Below are 20,850 nucleotides of genomic sequence, written 5' to 3' on the forward strand. Positions count from 1 at the left end.
GTTTCTCTCGCATTAAGATGGTTTCGCGAATTATTTTTCTGAAGAGAAAAATACGATCCACAATACAAAAGTTTCATAGCAACACCAATAGATACTTTTAAAATTGGTGCACAAGAAAAAAAGATTAATAGAATTTGTATGAGAAATTTTAAAACGAAGATCGAGGACTATCCTTGTGTATTAGTACTCAATAATAACAGCTTTTGACTCTAATAACTCCCCAAACAAGCCTTCAACACCTTTAAAACTGGACAAGTGTTTGCTTTGCTTCGTCTTTTATTATTATTATTATTATTTTTTGTTCTTTGACTCTTTAACCAGTAAAATAAGATGGCAATCGTCAAATACAATGCTCCAATTTCTTCTCTTTCTCCTTTCATTCGTTCTTCGTGCAGTTGAGCTGAGGAAGAAAGGTTAAAATGATGCAAAATCAAACGGCTGTGATGATTTAAGGGTGGAAATCTTTTTGTCGACTTTTTCACTCTTATCATAACTGTCCTCCCCAGCTAGGAACTATTTTGTGTGATGATTTAAGGGGCCCTTCCTTCCCAAACAAATATGTGATGTACGGACTTAAAATTTTTATTTATGCAATCTTTTATTACCAAAAAAAAAAAGAAAGAAAAAGAAACGGCTGTGATTGACCAGACAGAGGACAAATTTGCGGCAGGGCGGCAATGGAGTAGAAATTAGAAAATGTTGCTCCAAAAGTAGAAATTCCCCGGCTCCCGCACCACGCACGTTTTCCTTGTTTCTGGCTTTGGGGCTTAAAATTCCAACGCACCACTTCTCTTGTTGTTGTACGGCAGGCTTTTACCGGCGGAGGCCACTGCTCTACTCCCTCTTTTAAGTTTTACCTTTGCTCCCCTTTCGCAAAATATAGGGAAAAAAAAAAATCACTTTCAAAAAACCATGAATCAGAAGAATAAAAAGAAAAAACATGAAAACTCTACCTCTCCAGATGCTAGTGGTTCAGTGGAGAACCGGGTAATGCATCTCCTCACTTCGTTATTTGGTGGATTTTTCATATGCAAGTTTCCCTGCTAAAAAGTACTCGTGGCTTCCCCGTTATTTTCACATACTTAAAATCATTAGTACTTTTTTTTGGTTTTTCACATACTTTATTTTCCAGATGTTTTGTTTCTTGCTGCATGTGTTGGGGGTTGTACCCAGATAATGAGAGAGAGATAGAAGGACCGATTTGATTTTTTTCCCCCAGAATACTCCGCAAATATTGTACCGGTCCCTAATTTCCCAGTTGATCAATTCCCCTTACTTTTGGTGTTTCAAGGTTACCTCTAAAGAATATTCAAGCAAGCAGCAGTTCTTGCAGATTATTTTTCGACACTGTCAAAGTACTTGATATGTGTCTGTCCTCCTGCATTATGGCATTGAAATTAATTTTATTGAGATCCTTAATGCTACAGGAATATAACTACTTATTAGTACTCTTGATTGCTTAATTTCCTCGTGTTATTTACTCTTGATAAATGAATCCATTCTTGAACAGATAATTGAACATCAAAATCAAAATAATAGTACAGCGGTCGGTGGCTCTTCACTTGAAAATGCAACTTCCCCGATTGAGCGTACTGCAGATGGTGTCCAATTTCCTTGTTCATCTCAACCTGCTTGTGAAAAGTCCCCTTTGATCCTAAAATCCTGCAGTCTCAACCAGTTGCCTCCACCACTCATCCCAGACCAATGTCATCAACAGCAACATACTTGCACTATGCAGCAGTTCCAACAGGAACAACCAATGCCCCCGTTTACACAACTCAACATGCCATCCTGGATTCCCCTGCTCCCTGGTCAACATTTGCCGGGTGCCAGTCTGCCAGCTCTCTATCAGCCCGTCCCTCCTCCTGCAGGAACGACTGGCATTACCGGGGGAGGACCTGGTTATGGAGCAACTCCAAGAAGCCAACAGCAGAGTCCTAGCTATTGTTACCATGTTGGCTACCCATATCCAGGCTTTCCAGGTATAATGTCACAATCAATCTGTTTCACGCTTGACATTGTGGGAAGTTTCTGACAAGTTCTCCAGAACAAATTTGATTTACCCAGAGAATGTGGCTTGGAAGGTCGTGGTATTGGGATCAAGTCTGTTGAGGTGTCAAAGAAGTACCAAGGAGTGTTTTGACTAATTGTTTGCTGTTTTCAACGGCCATATTTGCAAATATGCCATATACATTCTAAAAGTAGTTCAAGAATAAACATAGTTAAATTTGATCATTCATAGCTGATTAATTCTGATGTAGTGCTATATGTGCCACTAATGCAGAAGATATTACTTGTTAATATTTAATAGGCCCTTGGGATCCTTCATCTTGGTTGAGCCTTCCACAACATCTACTACCTCCTCATAGCAGTGCCTTCCCTGGACACTGTCCTTATTTCTCTCCAATTCAGCCACCAATACCTGGTTCTTCATCGGCTTCCACCACATCAAACCAGGGAAGTACGATGAGACCAACTGCAAAACTCTCTCTGATGCACCAGCAACTATGGGAAGCTCAAGTAAGATACTAGGATATACATTTCTTTGTGGCCCATTCTTTACTCTGTGATGTAAGTTACCTTGATGCCATTGTTTGTTTTTTCCTTTTGCTCTTTGGTGTTTGGGGCGACAGTCTTTGGAGAATGTTCACCTACGGAAGATTGTTGGTGAGTTGCAATCTGAACTGGCAGATTGTAAGGGCCGGTTAACAAAGCTTGAGGAAGACGTATTGTCCCTAAAACCTGTTGTAAAAGAGGGAACAACTACTGCAACTGGGGTTTCTTCAGGTGCAAAGACTTCAAAGAGAGGAAGGCCAGAGAAACTGGTAACCCCAGATGGAAGGTTGCCTTCAACAGATACTTCATGCCCTCGAATTTGGAATAGGAAGTCTGGACTACTTGAAACTCTTTGTCAGACTAAAAAACTACACTATGAGAAAGTGATTTTAAAAAAAGTGGAAAATGAGCCTTCTGTGCAGCATACAAACGAGGGAAAGGTTAAAATTCCTTTCATCAATTCTAGTGGCAGTCTTGAGATTCCATGTAGCAGCGGATTATGCGACAACAGTTCCTATCATCATTCTGCAGTCCTAATTAGCAAGGCTTCCATCAAGCCTGAGTTGAAGAATTATGACACTAGGGGCTCCGCTTCTTTTACAAATTCATCTCAGAATGTTTATAGGACTGGAGGAAGTAATTCTTCTGGAAACTTTGTGGGGATGACCAGTAACGCAAATTTGCTCTGGACATCAACTACCTCCCCTGAAGAATGCGGAAGAGATATGCTAGATGTTACAGCTCAAATATCCCATAACAACATGAATATTCTAGAACATGAAAGCGAAGCTGTCGTTGGCTGGAACTTTGGGAACAAAGAGGATGGATCGGTTGTTCAAACTGTGGAAGCTGAATTAGCTGATGATGAAAAAACAAGAACCGGAGAATGACAAGAGCTCAGGGGCAGAAGATAATGCTTGACCAGTGAAAGGTCCTTGAAATTTGACAATGTTGGACATACTTGTGCGAAAATTTTGCATCCATTTGAAGAACTACTAATAGAATTGAGTTTAAATTTAACCTGTATGTTTTGTGCCTTATTAGCAGCTCGATCTTGTGAAGGTAAGCATCCGTGTAAACACAGCCGCATTTCAAAGAAATTGAATATATTTTTTTCTTTAAAAAAAAAACTAAGGCTCCGTTTGATAAAACTGAATCTGAATTCTGAATTCTGAATACTAAAACAATTAATTTGCTGAATATTAAGTACTGAAAAGAGATATATGAATATCTGAATCTTAATGTTGAACATATTTATACTGTTTGATAAACATTTATAACTTAATGCTTAATAAGCTAAATTGTAAAATTTTGCCCTTCTATCTTTTAATTCAAAAAGGAAATAGAACCTATGATTTAATTAGCTTAAAATTGTTAGGTATGAAAATGACAATATTTATGTTTAAATCAAAGTAATATAAAAGAAGAAATATATTATGGAAAAGTCCAAATATCGGTGCAAATATATTTTTAAATCAGAATTTGATAAGAAAAGTCCAAATATAAGCAAAAGGAAGATGCAATAAACAAGTTTTAAATTCACACCAAATTATATAGAAATTTAATTACTTCAATGAAAAAATGTTGACGCAAAACAACAAATAATCTACCTTGGAAATAATGAATTTGAGATCGCTGAGTACGGTAGCAATAAAAAAAATTGGGAGGAAAAAAATGACAAAATTATGCAAGAGTAGAAAGATGGAAAAAGATAAGGAGTAGACAGATGTGAGGAGCATGGAGAAATTGTAAAAAAGTCATTAAATAGGGAGAAAATAGAAGTAGAAAGCCATTAGACAGAGAATGCCAGGTTGTTTAATTAGATAAGGATTTTGGATAGAGAATATTAGGTTGTTTAATTAGATAAAGATTTTGAATGTAATTAACAAACAAGGATAGATTTGGTAGATAAGATAAAGTAGTTGAAGTAAATCTCTTGATTCTTATCAAATTAAACATTCAGTTACCATTTTTGTGCTGAAAAAAATATATACAAATTCAGCACCACTTAATAAGTTCAGCAGAAAAATTTTGATTTATCAAACACCCAAAACATCTGAATGTCTGAATGAATTCAGTTTCAGCACTTTTTTATATTATCAAATAGACACTAAAAGTTTTAACTTTTTTTTTCAGTCCCTTCTGGGTGAGTCATCCTACGGTGATTAGTCATCCCACAAAATAAAGAAAAAATAAACGTTGCCATTTAATAATGTTTCGGATAATCCATATTATTGTCATCTTCATCCACACGGTCAAACACAGTATGGCAGTTTTTATGACTAAAAAATACCGAATTTCTGGCACAAAAAGGGACTATAATAGATTATGCATCGTTATTATAATAGTTCTAAAATGTTATTTTCGTGAATCTGGCGCAAAATGTCAACTGATACTTTAGTGGAGGCAAATAGTGCAACTTTGCTGTCATCGCCCCTAAAAACTTGGTGAATTTCATCACCAGGCAACTGGAATGTGAAAATAGCAAAGCGCAAATGAGGACACGTTCCAGGGAACTTGGGTTGAAAGTAATTTTCTAGATGCGCACGATGCCAAATAGATGTCTTGCCATGGTCAATAGTCCTTCTCAACAGTAAAAAAGAAACATTATGGCTAGGCCTTGCTGCCTTTAAATTTTTCTATTAAGACTCTTGGATCAAATCTTAGATGAGCAGATGCACAGCAGAACGAGATTCAGCATATTCCCAATTTCCCAAGCATTGAACCAATTACTTCTAGAATAGTTAGCCACTAAAAGAGTTTTAAAACTCTACTTGAGTGTAAGTCAAGGAATTTGATCTCTTAACTTGCATTTTAAAAAATTCAGACTTTCCTGGAGATTTCGTCAGTGGATGCGTAGGCACCCGTCTAAATCGGTGATTAGTCCCCTCCGAATTCTTCTTGGATCTCTTCAGGTCCTTCCTTCCCTCTAGTATAAAGTAGGAGCATGTCTAAAATAGATTCCATCGTGTCCTAAAAAAAATCCCAAGCATTGAGTCATTCGTCAAAAAGCCGTGTTCCAGGCTCTTAAGAGATCTGTATAGAATGTTAGAAAAGTAAATGGTTCTATGTATAGGTTAAGTATCAGGATTGCCAAAACGTAATTATCAACACGGTCCTCAAGTTATCTAGAAAGAAAGAAAGAAAGAAACAGACACCCAATTTCAGAAATAACGTGTCGCACAAAAGGGAATACGAAGAAGAAGAAGGAGAAACGGTCAAAGCAATAGACAAGCTATCGACAAGATTATGGTGGTTAGGAACCTTTTAGGGGAATTCCTTTTCTCCAATTCTGAGTTTCTTCCATAGTAATTCCAACAAGGACCAGAAAATTCTCTTCATTTGGATGGAAGGAAATTATAAATGTGATATAAGCTGAGATGTCTCGGACGACTTTTATTTGGCTGGTGCTATTCTCAAAGTTCAAGTTCTAACGTCACAAATAATTTACCATAAAATATTTCTAAAGTCAAGTTAAATATAGTAAAAAATTGAGGAGATGGATGGTATAGGAATGCTCATGGTATTCAGATTTGAATTGTAACAGTGTCAATTGTCTTTTCACTTTTCTTATTCAAAGTGAGGCTAAATGACGAAATGCGCAAGAATAGGTGCTGCTTCTAAGTTAATCGACTGCATAAATATATAGAAGCACTTGCACCAATTCTCCTTGATAACATTTTTTTATCTCTATTTTCTCCAAATATAAAAGATTACGTTGACGTACCATACGTTATAAAGCAGTATGCTACCACTGATATGGTCTTGATCCCTCACAGCGAGGAGGGGGCGGACGAAGGGGAAGGTGATCAAGAAGGGCGGTCGGTGCCTAAAATTTGAACATTTGTATTATAACAGTTGGTGAAACAAATGACAAATGTCTTGTTGTTAAGGTTGATTTTTTTATGCAACTGAAATTTTCTCATAAGGAATGGAGTAAGCCAACTACATTTCTATAAATTAGTTGCTTACCTGATACCAATTAACAATTCCTGATATTTCTCTGTAGCGACTAAGCCTACTACTATTGGTTGGACAGCTAGAATTTTCTGAACCTTTTGATTTCCCGATATAAACTACTACAAAATTTCTTCTTATAAATCTTAATTAGGCTGCCGGCTGCCCTCGTAGTAATTAGTAAAGCCGCATCTCTGACCATAAGCAAGAAAATATGTGAAAGAACAATTGAGAACCCCAACTTGACTGACAACGTATGGTTCAGCACTTTGGCCAGACTCCAAATCTTCTACAAAATATGGATCATCAGGAAGTGACATTTGGAATGCATTACATCCATGCCAAGTTAGCAAAGACTTCACGTATCAATTCCATGATTAGTCAGAGACCCCATTTTGCATTTTTGTGCCCTCAAAATTCCAAAACAAATCGCTTCAGTTCATTGTTACTTTGAAATAGTCTCAAGAGTCCCGACATCAGATGGGAGGAGTTGTGAGAATAGAGCATCAAAAGTTCCCGTAAAAACTCACTCACTTTTTCCTCCGTTATATGCTCTAACTACTCTATCCCGGCCTGCCAGTGTGGATAAACACGAAACTCAAATCTGAATTACCATTACTGGCTTGCTTCCATATGCATTATCTACTCCATAACATGTGTTATCTACAACTGTTGTTGTTGTTGTCAATCAATATTAGCCCAAGTACTCGTATTCAATGGCAGCAGCACTACTCGTCGAACCACCACTGAGCCCGTTAACCATGGCGGTCACCGATCCAAAACCCATGCGGGTTTGTTTTTCATTTGCAGCCTACACCAAGAACCTCATTCATTACCTAAAATCCTCCGATATTCCCATTGAAGAAGGCCTCACCGACGCCGAATTATCCTCCATTGAATCCACCTTCAATTTCACATTTCCCCCCGATTTACGTTCTATTCTCCAAGAAGGCCTCCCTGTGGGTCCCGGCTTCCCCAACTGGCGATCATCCTCCTCCGTTCAACAACTTCAGGTCCTCACCAGTCTACCCGTCTCAGGTGTATGCAAGGAAATATCAAGAAACCATTTGTGGCTCGATTCTTGGGGTGAAAGGCCAGGAGATGATGATCAAGCTGTGAATTTAGGTAAAGGATTCTTGAGAAATGCGCCGTTTCTTGTTCCGGTGTACCGGCATTTCTACGTTCCTTCGACGCCGTGTATGGCGGGGAATCCCGTGTTTTACGTGCATGGAGGGAATGTTCAGCTGTGGAGTTTCGATATAGCCGGATTCTTCCAGCAGGCGGAATTCACCACGAACGAGGACATCTTGAGAAGGCCCACCTTGTCCAAATTATTCAGCACGCCGGCCTGGGCCGCGACTGAGCCGAGGAGGATCGAGGTATGGTCGGAGTTGGTGGAGAGGGGGGAAAGGCTGGCGGCGTGTGGTGGCACGCGCAGGTGGTGGAGTGGGGAGTTAGGGGGGTGCTTGGAGGAGGTGTTTTGGAGATTAAGGAACGGAGGGTGGAAAGAAGAGGATGTAAGGGAGATGATGATGATGGACGGGCGTGATGAGAACGATGATGATCACTGCACCGGACGAAATGGTTTTGATAAGAACGCTGCGTTGATTGATAAGGAAGGGATCGTCTGGCACGTGAAGGTATTGTCTAAGAGGCTGTTGCGTGCGGGGTGGAGCGGGGAAGATGTGATGGAGTCGCTCGGTTTTCCGGAGGATTATTTGGGCGATCCTGACCCACCACCACCTGATGGAGATTGTTGGTTCGAGTTTCGACACGATCAAAAAAATAATTCTAATGCTAATACTACTAAGGAGAGTCAAATGAACATGCACTCTATCAAGGCGTGATTGCCACAGTTCCATGGGGGTATCTGGATTCATTGACCTCCCAATCGATCGGCTTTTCTATTGTTTTCCCTTTAATTTTTATTCCTTTTTTTTGTTAACGCAATTAGAATTGTTCTTGGAAAGTGGAATTCTTGTAGTCATTGTAAATAAAATTTTCAATTATGAGATTAGATAATAATAATAACACTTCAATGCATGCATGTGAATTCGTTGTACATGCAGAGAGTGTTTAGCGGCTAAAATTTTGTATATATTGATTTCAGTTATCATCAACTCAATTCCTGGCGATGCCATCAAGAGATGGAGGAAGAATCTGGATAATTAGGCTGAATGTGACGAAGCTGATGTCGGGAGGAATACACAAATTTCCACCATATACACACAATTTTTATGCTAGCACTTGCTCGCAAAAGTTGGACATCTAATCATTTCTTATCTTTAGATATTTTTTTTCGTTTTTTGGTTTATGAATTTGTATATATTCCGAGATTTCTCAAGTTTCTTAACGTATGACAGACACTCTGAGGTAATGTAGGAACGTCCTTCGAATTTTCATTATTATCAATATTATTTCTTTTGATATTCATAAAAGAAATGTACAAGGACATAATTTTAGTTAAAAGATTTAAGCAAAATTTATAGTTAATCTTTATGTTCTTTCCCCCAAAAACAAATTTTTTTTTTTTTTATGTTCTTAGAATTCCCATAGAAAATGAATAGAATCTTAGTATGGTAGGGTCGCTATTCGCATTGGAAGCCACTGCCTGTCTGAGGATGAGGAAACCTGAAATGTTAGGAGTTAGGACAAGAAGAAGATAGATTTTGGGAAACACACGATTCACATCACTACTCCATGTTGAGACCAAAGCGTAGAAATGGCAATAAAGGGGCCACAACAAAAGAGCAATTTTGAAATGAAATAATCTTATCTGTTACAAAAATACTAATTAATATTTTTAAACTTCAAAAATACTAATTAATATTTCTGAGGGAAGTTTTCTGGAATTAACCCAGGAAAACAAACTCTAGTACCTTTAAAAAGTAAATCATGTACATAACTAAGGTAAGCACATATGATCTCATCAATGTCAAATTTCTATAATTTCCACCATCAGGCTAAATGGTGCGGACTGTGAGCCGTGTGCATTGCGCTGAGAAAGGCCTGATAGTTTTTTTTTTTTTTTTTCCATGGGCTTGAACTAATTTTGGACGTTGGTCAATCAGATTACTGAGAACCTCGAAATTCATCATCTTCTATAGGATTTACACTGTGGATCTTGGAGGTTCTCTGTTTATACAAAATGATGATATTAATCTTGAGGGGTAAATTTTGTATACCCTATTCTTATTTTGGGGATATTTGTCTTCTTTCTTTTGGTATGTTAGTAGTGTATTTTTACTGGGTTACAACAAGCTCCAAAAACATTTACGAAGTCTAGACCATTTAATCGATTGGCGGAATGAACAAGTGAATGTAGCTTCTCCAAAGGAGCTCCTGTCTTGTTTATCAATTCAGTCCAGTCCTTCCGCCAGCTAACGAAAAACAACTCACATAGTCACATTTTTGGCTAGATTCACCGTACATGCTAAACAAGAAAAGTCCAGATGAGCTTGATAATTCCCAAGGCGGACGACGGACTGAGTACATTTCTAAATTCAAAATCTGAAGAGTCGCTATTGCTTTGTTGAGATTTTCTGGAGCGATACATGACTGAGATTACGATCCGATGGCTACATCCACAAGAGAAATATATATGTTGGACTGATGAAATTGCTTGCATGAGTCCCTCTGCTAGACGTTCATACCTTTTTTTTTTTTGGCTAGATACAATAGACCTATTCATATTTTATACTATAAGGAGCCTATTCCTATTTCATACTATGAGGAGGGGAATGACCCAACGGGGCCAAGGGGAGAATTCAAGGGGATTAAATCATTATCAGTCTTGACGAATGCCTACGCACCCACTAGCGAAACATTCTAGCAAGTTCTGAATTTTTAGAACGCTGGTCAAGAAATTCAATCTTTTGACCTATATCGAATAGAGTCTCTAGAACGCAGGTCAACTGCTCTAAGAATAGTTGGTTGTTAGACGTTTGTACTTGAAATGGGCACATCCCAGCCAGCAGTACCCAGCCCATAAAGAGTGAGAGAAAGTAGTAGATAAAGTTTATAATTATATCGAAACAACATACATTCTTTCTTCAGGTATCATCATCAAGTTAAAAGAAGATGTTAAAGCTATATCCCTTCATTCTATGTTTACGCATTGCGCAAGTTTCGATGCTAATAAGACGAGTCATCCTTATTGCAATTTAAAATGTACATTTAGCCCTCCCCTTGGCTGAATCGCTCAACTAAAAAATACAAGTCGTGCATGAGTTTGGCAGAACTTGGGTGTCATGGATGAGTTTGCTAATCATGATGCATGGGATGGTTTAATTAGCGGTTAACACTCATAATGCCTCCCAAAAGTTAAGAGATCCGAAAAGAAAAGTTAAGAGCAGAAGAACTCTAATAGATTCTTGTGAATAAGTCCATATAGTGTCAGAAGAACTCTAAATTTCGAGATACATTAGTTTCTTTGACTTGTGCACGATGTTCCCTAACAAAGAGCACGAAGTTACCGAACTATTAACTAATAGCAGCTAGATCCTAAGGAATATAATTAACAAGTCGTGGATGCCGTCCGGTGTAGGTACGAGGAGGTTGATGTTGATGTGGGCAAGTTGAATAGCTACACTTGTACGTAGTTGACCAGTCGAAGAAATCTCACCAAACACAAGAAAATTTTATTAGTACCACTACTATTTCTTAGTAATAGATGAGGAGATATGATGAACCAATTTTAGATAGTGAAAAAACTTTTAGCAGTTCGTAAATATGAATTTACGATGCATAAGCGTCAATTATAACAAAAAAAAAGTCCAATTGGTCTGGCGACGATAAGAGTCCAAGTGCTGAATTCAAATATTCAGCCTTCAGAGGCTGCATGGTCACGAGGTTAAGGATTTTCCATAACGCAGGCATCTGGTAAAACCGATGAATAATATGCTATACAACTTGGACTCGCAATCTCTTAATTTCTCATCTCTTGACCTTAATTTTCCCAGGCCAAGAACCAGCCTCGCCAGTTCATACGCATGAATTCCTTCATCTAGCAAAATTCTAATTCTCACGTTGGTTTGAAGTTTGAATGGATGCCATAGCCTCCTCCTCATTCAAGAAAACCAAATTAACTTGGCTCTTGCATTCCATGCCTCAGCATCACTAGTATAAATTGGGGCGTCCCTCGATCATTTTTTCATCCAACAAAAGCTAACCGAACTTCCTAGTTTGCAACTTTAGAGCTTGTATCAGACCAAAATCTCTTTTCCTTTGGTTTCAGAGATGGCCAAAGCAGGATACATTTTCCTTGCATTGATTGTCTCGGTTCTCTTTGTCGCCGAAGGCCGTCCTCTGAGCACCACCGCTACTACTACCCCTGCCTCGAAAATTCAGAGCCCAGCCGGGGGATACATGGACGCCCTTGGCGCCGTGAAGGACGGTCCAAGTCCCGGAGTTGGGCATAAATACACTAACGTTCAGCCCCTCGGAGGAATCAAGGATTCTGGTCCGAGTCCTGGCACCGGAAACAAGGTTGTCACTGGCACGCACAACTGAGTCAGTGACGGGCAACTTGCAAATTTGGCAATTATCAGATGGTCTTTCGGTTCTTTATATTCTTTGATTTCCATTACATGCAAATTCAATTTGAAGTACAAGAATAAACGATCACTGCGAAGAGGCATCTTCGGCATAGAAGAACTATTCATTTAAATTCAATTATTCAAATGTTCAATTCGTTGATGATGTGATGTATTCTCTTTCTTTTTCCTCTGAATTGGTTTTATATATAATGAACAGCTTTTCCTTTGCCAAAATCTGTATATGGTTTAATTTGATACTATTTGCATGCAAAGAAAAAGTGGAAAGAAGGGGAGTCGGATCCCCTACCATACGTGCTAAATACGGAAAAAGAAAATCATGTCCATATATATATATATCTATGCATGACATGGTTCAGAATACGGCTATCTACAAATGTGACATTTCGTCAAAAATTCACAGCACGAGCATTCGAGGCAAAAAGCAGAATCAGGTCTTTTTTTAAAAAAATAAGCCGATTAGCTTTGGCGCTAAAATTTCTAGTATTGTACTATATGGAATTCGTAGATCGAGTCGAACAAGGTTAACTTTTGATCCACTTTGTGCAGCCACTTCAAGTAATTATTAGTTTTTCTCTTATAAGTCCCTCAACAAAAATAAGTTTTTTCTCTTTTAAGTTTACAGTCCAAGTGGAAACGGCAAAAGTGAGTAATGTGAACAGGCTTTACAATAGGACTTAAAAGCAAGAAAAATGGTTTGGAAAAAAAAAAAAAATTGGACCAGTCGAACACACACAATTTGATCATTTCAAAACTAAATGGATGGAATCAAGATTTTTTTTTTTTGGAAAAAAAGTTATGCTGTTTACTTACGAAACAAAAGTATGCTAAAAGTTTGGGGAAGAGATTGGTTGAATAATACTGTAAGGTCCCCGGGGTTAGAGCATCTGGTCTTGGGCTACTTCCGGTACTCCAAGGTCCAGGATTCGAACCTCTCTTAACGCCTGGGTGTTCTTGGGGGTCGGGGTACTTTAGGTGCAGGGTGATTAGTCCAGCTAAACTGTCAATACACCATGTATTGACATTCGAAATCTTCCACTTAAGACTAAAAAAGAAAAAGAGTACACTAAACTTTGGAAAAAATGAAAAATCACCCTTATTATTTGTAACGATGGTGTCAACCACTAATAACTTTTATTATTATCATTATTATCACAAAAAGAATTAATAATGAGATTCTATCTACACTATTGATAACTCCAATCGATAACTTAGTGTTAACCACTGTGTGAAAAGAGTTAATGTACCAAATGATTGTCCAGTTTTTGTTCACTAACTATTTTCAAAACAACTGAATCATTCATTATGGCTTTTCAATTAAAAATGTCTTAAATTTATTTTTCAATATTTTTATTTGTCCTGAGGTCTAGACGGTGAAAAGAACTTACTCTTTCTTTTTTAGGTTTTCTTTTTCTCCAGAAACAGGTAAAAAATTCTCACAAGAGAAAAGGGGTTTGAAGGGGGGAGAGAATTGGTAAAACTGTTAAACAATTAACGGCAGCTCCGTAACTGAAGTCTAAATAACAATTAACAATTACCTATCCGCGAGCGTAGCGAATCGACTCAGCAAAGTAGTTGAGAGTAACGAAGAGAAGACGACGGCTCTGAAATGGCATCTGCAATTGTTAGATCTGGCCTCCGCTCCGCCATCCGCGGCGGCGCCTCTCGTACAGCTCCAGCTCCGGCATCTAAGAGAACTTTTTCCGCCTCTGCCTATCACGATGAAGCCGGTATCTTCATTTCCCGTCGCTTTTAGTAAATTGAATTCTCCATCTTTATAGTATCATACCGCACGCAAGACATGCTAGTTTGTTAAGAAAAATCTCATATTCGGTTAAACAGTTCTTCTTTGTATTTCTTAGTAATATAAATTGCTTTTGTATTTTAGGGTTTTCTAGGTTTGGTGTTTATTTGATTGAGTAAATACTACTCTATGGATATTTTCCTCCAGATTCAAGCAGGAATTTGTGCTATGTAAATTTCTAATTAGTTTGTTTTGGAATTTGCTTTGCTGTTCTGTGATTAAAAATCTCATTTTTATCTAATTATTTTTGTGATTTTGGGTTTATGTAGCTGAGGCTTCGAAGTGGGAGAAGATTACATACCTTGCGATAGCCACCTGCTCTACTCTCTCAGTCTATAACCTCTCCAAGGGTCATCACCACCATGAAGAGCCTCCTGTAAGCTTTTTCTATACCCCCTTCATTGAACTGTTTATCTGTCTACTTTTAGATCAATGCTGTTGTTCCATTTGTTAACGTAGGTGTTATTTTGGTTAATATGAGTCATACTGTGTTATGTTGTAAACTGCACTGGTTATATGTTCTATGATCATTAGGAAATTTATCCAGCTGTGATGGAATTATGTGTTATATAATATTAAGGGAATCTGAAATTTTTTATGTTTACTAATGTAAGAATTTACTGTTGCAGTCTTATCCCTACTTGCACATTCGCAACAAGGAGTTTCCATGGGGTACATTTCAAAACTGAGTTATTTTACGTCTCTCATTGATAATGTTGCATTTTCATGAATCTTTGCTTGATTTGTATTGAATATCAGGTGTACGCTGTTTTATTTGTTCATTGATACAAATAGTGATTTGGTTTGGGGAGTTGTTGTAATGATTTCTGAAGTTTTCAAGAAAATATTTCCCTGAATATTGAGTAGTGCTGTTCCTTAAAAGTTGTAAGCACATCATTTCATCCCTATAACACAATGAGGACTCAATCTTCAACTGAAATGTATATTTATTATTGGCACAAGCTTTTCCAGGTGGATCAGATTAGAAGTTTAATTGTATTTTCTATTCGAAATCGGATTGGTGCAATATTAAATCCTAGTAATGCTTCTCATATATCACTACATGTGCTTCCTCAGTTATTTTTATACATGATTACAGTTTACTGTGCTGCAGTACTGGAATAGCCTTTGCAATTTTTTTTTCTCTAAAATGCATGAGTGTTATTGTGTTGTAGGATGAATTTAAGGCTTAATTGCTTCACGTAAATAACAAGGTTTCACAAAAGATGTTGTAGAGAGCTGGGGACCGCTATAGCAGTTCTCAGTTTTATTTTTTGAGGTTCAACTTCCATCTTCTGTAGCTGTCTTAGTGCTTTTTGGTCAAGCATGATCAGGAGAACATATGCTTGGTCTAGTGAGGTTTTAGATGCTTGGGGAGATTTATGTAATGCATATATTGTAGCTTAGTTATTTGGGTCGTATTATCCAGTTTATGCTTGTGCTTTTTCTCAACCCTGTTATTGTAACTATCCCTGTTTTATTCTTTAAGTTTAACCACTGAAACTTTCCTCCATTTATTGAAATGGGGAGAAGCACAACAGAGGATTTAGCAAGCCTAGGAAGTTATTTTATACACTGTCATGTACAGCATAGATCAGATTAGATTTCTTAAGCTAGTTGTTTAGTAGAAAGATGGGTGAACACATTTTAACTACTAATTGCTGAGATACACTTTAACTAAATTTGACACGTTATGCATGATTGTAGGTCCAGATGGTCTTTTTGAGAAGAAGCACCACTGATGTCTGATGATCGTAATCTGAAGGAGTCGAATAATGGTTGTTCATCTTTGCTTTGGCATCATTGGAGGCTGTATTGTCAAAATTATCTTGGACATTATAACGGGCTGTGTTATTTTAGTTACGTTTTGAAACGAGCAGATGTTTTCTTTTGGCATGCTTTCAAATTTCGTGTTTCATTTTTTTTATTTTGTTTCTTGCAATCTGCTCTATTCAAATAAATTTGACGATATTGTTGCCATCATGCTTCACTGGGATACATGTTGGGTTTTGGTTTTGGATGCAATTCATCTGGCACATGCCCTTTCTTTTTTTCCTCTTTTGGTTGGGTGGGTGGGTGGGTAGGGGGGAGTTGCTGGCCTTGCATATAACTGGGCGCAGAATTTTGTGCCCCCCTGCCGCCACAAGACTGGCAAAAGAAAGCGGGGTTTCGTTGGGAGAGGGGGAAGGGAGAGGGACGGATTATATGTTCTTACTCAAACGAGTCTAGATGCCTTGTTTAGCCGTGGTTGATTAAAGTGGCTTTCAGAACTTGAGCAATGGTAGGGACTGTTAGTGTTGAAAACGTACAACTTATTAAGCTATTTGCCCAACGGAAAAAGAAAAAAAAAGCTGTGTTTGCCTGCTTTCTCCTCCCTAAGTTTCCGAACAAATATGCTTGTCACTTAACTATGCTTGTCACTTTCAAGTGGTGTCCCTTGATGGGTTTTTTCATCGATTAGACGCTCCTTTCTTTTAGATTAGATTAGAGTAGATTATATAAATGTTATCGTTGCGAAAAAAAAAAAAAGGTTTCCGAAAGAAATATAGTCTAAATGTATGGACGCTTCAAATCGAAGCAGTTAGCGGTCCAAGATGAAAAGAAAAGGAAGAACTTGAATAGTCAGGATAGTAACCTGGAAATGTACGCGACTGCACAAAACCCATAAGCGATTCTTGTAGAGCACGGCCAGGAGATGAGCAAATGTAAGCTTGGATCAATTTTTGTCGACGAGTGCGAAGTACAAATTAGCAAGCAAAGAACCTACAACGAAAGCTTGGGTAGGCTAATGAGGACAATGCATTAGTACTAATAACATGAGCAACGCAGTTCCGTAGTATTACACGATCAAGGCTGTTAATAACAATGACGTTGGCTACAAATTTTTTGGGCGAATGATGTAATGATGTCAGCGGCAGCGGATGCAGGAGTAGGAAGGAAACATTGGGAAGGCGTGAAGTAGCTGAGAGACAAGAAGGCGTGAGTAGAAGAGCACGCCTTTACTGGGTTCACGTTGATTCAGCCAGTTGGGGACCAGTTCAGCTAGAAGATTCTGTTGGACACGTGTTGGAAGCTCATTTGTTCACTTGAAAATCAGTTAGAATGGCAGTTGTATAAACCGTGAGGATCATGTAATTGTTAGGGAATCTTTTGCAAATTTGATATTGTAATCAGAGAAGGAATATCCTCTCCGCGTTTTCCCCCTCCCCACGGTTTCCTTCAATCTCTTTCCCCTTATGTTCTTTCCCGCCATTCTGCTTCTGTAATCCTTTACTGAAGCTTATCAATGAATATGGAGTTGTTCGTTTGAGTTGCTCAGACTTTTGCAGTCTATTGATTCATTGCATTTTAGTTCATTTCATTACTTGCATTTCCTGGTTCTGGTCCACAACAAATGACCAGCATCAACGTCATCAAACGAAGTGTACATACTTCCACAATTGTTCTGGCAATAACCATGAAAGGAAGCAAAGAATGCAACAAAAGCTTCAAAGTTCACAAAAGGCTAATATGTAGCATCACTAAGCGACTGCATCTTCTTGACTAGTTCCCTCATTTCCCATCTCAGGCAAAGTTTCAAGGTCAGTGCGAGCCTCTTTCTCTTCTTGGGGAATTGTAGAACTTGATGAGTCAACCATGCTATTCTGCTCAGCTTCAGCATTCTCATTTGAGTTTGAAGATGCCTCCTCTTTAGTAGCACTCGAGGAACCAGAAGAATCTACTGATCTATTTTCACTGGAATCAGTATTGTCATTGTCATTTGAAGGGTTAATCTTTTCTTCCGGTCCTGTTTCAGAATGAGCATCAGACTTCTGGATCTCGACCTTTTCATTAACCTGATTGGCTGATGAATTTTCTGAACTTTTCTCTGTACCCCCAACAGTATTGCTACCAGCATTTTGTCTATTGCCCACATCATTTGAACCTTCTCCATATGCTGAGCCCTCCTTCATATTTGAACTTGTATCGGATTTGTCATTGTTTGTTGCAGCATCCTTGTTATCGGTTTGCTCCTCTTGAGTAGTCTGCGCACCATCTCCCCCAGGAAGGACATGACCAACAGCATTTCTCTGCTTTTGATCAGCATCATCCTTAGAATTGTCGCTAATGCTCTGCTGTTGATTAGCTTCCTTTGTTCCTTCTGTGGGATTGGAGTTATCCCATGATCCTTGCTGTGTGGTTTCATTGGCATTGCCTTGCTTTTCATTAGCTTCATGTGTTCCTTCTGTAGGATTGGAAGATTCCCCTGATTCCTGCTGTGTGGTCTCATTGCTGTTGCCTTGCTCTTGATTAGCTTCCCTCCTTCCTTCTGCAGGATTGGAATCGTGACCTGATCCCTGCTGTGTGTTTTCACTGTCATTGCCTTCATCAGTCGCAACAGTTGATGGACTATTCTGTTCATTTGACTCACCTTCTTTTGCATTTGAACCTGATTCATTATCGTGTACCTTATTTGCCTCTGTCACATTTTCACTGTTGCCTTCAGACTTGTCCTGGACCTTCTCAGTCGACTGTTCTTCCCCATTTACGTTTTCCTTATTTACTTTCTCAGTGTCTTTCATACTTTGAGAATCCTGAACCTCTTCACTCTGGGCATTCCCACCATTGGTGTTTTCCCGTGCAGCAGCTTCGTTTGTCTGCTCATTTGCTTGATGAACCTTCTCATCTGGTGATTCCTCAGATTTACCTTCTTTTTGTTCCTTCACTTCATGGTCTTCCTGTTTCTCTCTACCTTGATCTTCATTGCCTATTTGTTTCTTCTCTTCCTTTTCTGTTGCCTTGCTCTCATCGTTAACCTGCTCCTTCACTTCCTGCTCTTCACCTCCATCCAGGTCATTCTTATTTTCCCTGGTCTCTTCATTTTCCCCATTCTCTTCTTTTGCATCCTTTTCCTCATTACCTTTCTGCTCAGCTCCATTTTCTTTTGTGTCTTCATTAGCATTCTCATTGTTCTCCTCCTTCGTTTCATTCTCCTTTTCTGCGCCGCCATTTTCTTTATTTTCTCCAGTCTCCTCACCACTTTGCTCTTCATCATGCTTTCCCCGGTCGTCTTCTCTAGTTTCCTCCTCCTCACCATTATTTTTATTTCCATCATTCTCTTTCTCTTGATTTTGCATCTCATTTCCCCCTTCACCCTCTGCATCTTTGTTCTCTCCATTCTCTTCATCTTTCACTTCTTGCTCTGTACTTTCTGTCTCCTTTTCTCCTTCCTCTCCCAGTTTGTCTTGATCATGATCATTTTCCTCGGGCTTGAGCTCATCTTCAAGTTGTTTACTGGCTTCTTCTCGTTCCTCCTTTCGATTCTCATCCCGTGTTATCATTTCAATATTTTTTGGTTGGATGTCTTTTCTCCCAAATTTTTGTACCTTCTCCAAAATGTTCGAGCTTTCTCCATATGATGCCTTTTTGCTACGGGAGTGCTGGACCTGATAAAGCAGCCAGATGCAAACACCAACTAGCACACATATCTGCAGGGCATGCTTCACCTTAAAACCTTTATTTCTCTGATTCCTCCGAGGTGACAGCCTGAACATTGTGATTTTATTGTTGTACTATATCTTCAGTTGAACCAGCTTCCAGAAGCTACAAGCTGTCCCAACTCTTTAACTTCTACAAAAGGAAGAATTACTGTTAATTTTAAGGAGAATTATGGTAAACATTCAGAACATAAGAAACCAGGCTTGGATTAGATACTCAAAAAACTTTGAAATTAAGTGAATTAAACACCATCCAAGTAACATGTTGCAAATGGCTATGACAATCACTTTGATGCTCAAAAAGAAATGGAGTTTCGTATGGCAAGTGCGAGAGGCCAACAGATCATGGCAACCACCACATTCTCTCCCACTGCAGTCCGATGTCTTTTATTATTATTTTTTTTCTTAAGAAAGTCTGATATCTATAATCACTAACAACTCCAGATATAGTGAAGAGAGTGACGATTAACAGAGTCATCTGCAGGATCCAACTTGGGTATATGCGGATCTAACTAGCATCAGAATGCAATTACGCACATTCAGGCTGTAATCATCAATCGTCGAGTCAAGTTAAAAACTTAACGAACAGAGGTACCTCATAGAAACCCAACTAGCATAATTGTTTCTCTTAGATCAGAGCCCGCAACGCAGATGGTAACTTCAACTCACACAAATTGGGTCTGAACTATCATGCTGGTTATCAAGCACGCAGGCACCAAAGAACAGACAAAATCACACCCCATATCCGACCGACCGACCGAAATTATTGAAAAATAAGCTATAAAGAATAAATCAAGAACAAAACAGGAGCATGAATCCATTATGCATTTCCTTCATAAGAAAATAATCCGGCGTCTCCAGAGTCCAGACTATCTATTTGGAAACATATAAATAGCAGCTCAGCTGGAAAGACTTCGACCAAGTAATAACTATCATATCATTTAACTGTTATACCAGTTTGAACCAAGGCCGGAGCGATGCATACAAGAAACAATTGATTCGAAGCAATGCTTATAGCTATGATCACATCCCGGATAGGATACTATATTGATATCGATCTGCATTCAACTAAATAGCAAACACGTACATTTAACACTAGATAAATATAGAGTCAAGACCCCATGATCGTGCAAACTTTCCAAATGAATTAAAAAAAAAAAAGACGAGATCTCTAAGGAAAAGGCAAGCCATACCTGGTCCTATACTAAGAAAGAAGAAGCAAAAGGCTTGTTGTTGGTGCGAAAGTTGTCTCCTTTGAAATAACTACTACTACTACTACTAAGGCCACTGTAAAGAATGAATGATTAGGTTTAAAGGGAAAGGTGAATAATGCAAAAGGATCTACTACTAATATATATTGTCAATCAATGAAGGAAAGGTTTACCAGTGGTTCGTTGTTAACAATGGTGGTGGGTGTCAGGTAGACATTAAGAAAGGTTCAACAACACTTTCCAAACAGGTTTGTTGTTTTTATTCTTTGGCTTCTCCCTCAATCCCCCGA

At 38.5% G+C, this 20,850-nt stretch overlaps 3 protein-coding genes across 4 annotated transcripts; 2 read left to right on the forward strand and 1 right to left on the reverse strand.

Annotated features, from left to right (window-relative positions):
• Window positions 1-7,274: 7,274 nt before the first annotated feature.
• On the forward strand, window positions 7,275-8,360 carry LOC113777909. Its single transcript, XM_027323140.1, has one exon. The coding sequence runs from the start codon at window positions 7,275-7,277 to the stop codon at window positions 8,358-8,360; it is 1,086 nt and encodes a 361-aa protein (XP_027178941.1).
• A 5,203-nt stretch (window positions 8,361-13,563) lies between these two features.
• LOC113777775 (cytochrome c oxidase subunit 6a, mitochondrial) lies at window positions 13,564-15,897 on the forward strand. The gene is made up of 4 exons (XM_027322973.1): window positions 13,564-13,798; window positions 14,142-14,248; window positions 14,502-14,544; window positions 15,580-15,897. The coding sequence occupies exons 1-4, from the start codon at window positions 13,678-13,680 to the stop codon at window positions 15,612-15,614; spliced, it is 306 nt and encodes a 101-aa protein (XP_027178774.1). The 5' UTR covers window positions 13,564-13,677; the 3' UTR covers window positions 15,615-15,897.
• A 1,308-nt stretch (window positions 15,898-17,205) lies between these two features.
• On the reverse strand, window positions 17,206-20,824 carry LOC113778690 (uncharacterized protein DDB_G0290685). Of its 2 annotated transcripts, none has more exons than XM_027324167.1 (2): window positions 20,543-20,824; window positions 17,206-19,482 (listed from the first exon to the last, which is right to left on the reverse strand). In XM_027324167.1, the coding sequence occupies exon 2, from the start codon at window positions 19,404-19,406 to the stop codon at window positions 17,394-17,396; it is 2,013 nt and encodes a 670-aa protein (XP_027179968.1). In that variant the 5' UTR covers window positions 19,407-19,482; window positions 20,543-20,824; the 3' UTR covers window positions 17,206-17,393. The 2 variants fall into 2 exon arrangements, with proteins under 2 accessions (XP_027179968.1, XP_027179969.1); XM_027324168.1 differs by having other exon boundaries at window positions 20,734-20,822.
• Between the last annotated feature and the right edge of the window lie 26 nt (window positions 20,825-20,850).

This window comes from Coffea eugenioides, chromosome 7 (assembly GCF_003713205.1).
Source record: "Coffea eugenioides isolate CCC68of chromosome 7, Ceug_1.0, whole genome shotgun sequence".
NCBI classification, from domain to species: Eukaryota; Viridiplantae; Streptophyta; class Magnoliopsida; order Gentianales; family Rubiaceae; genus Coffea; species Coffea eugenioides.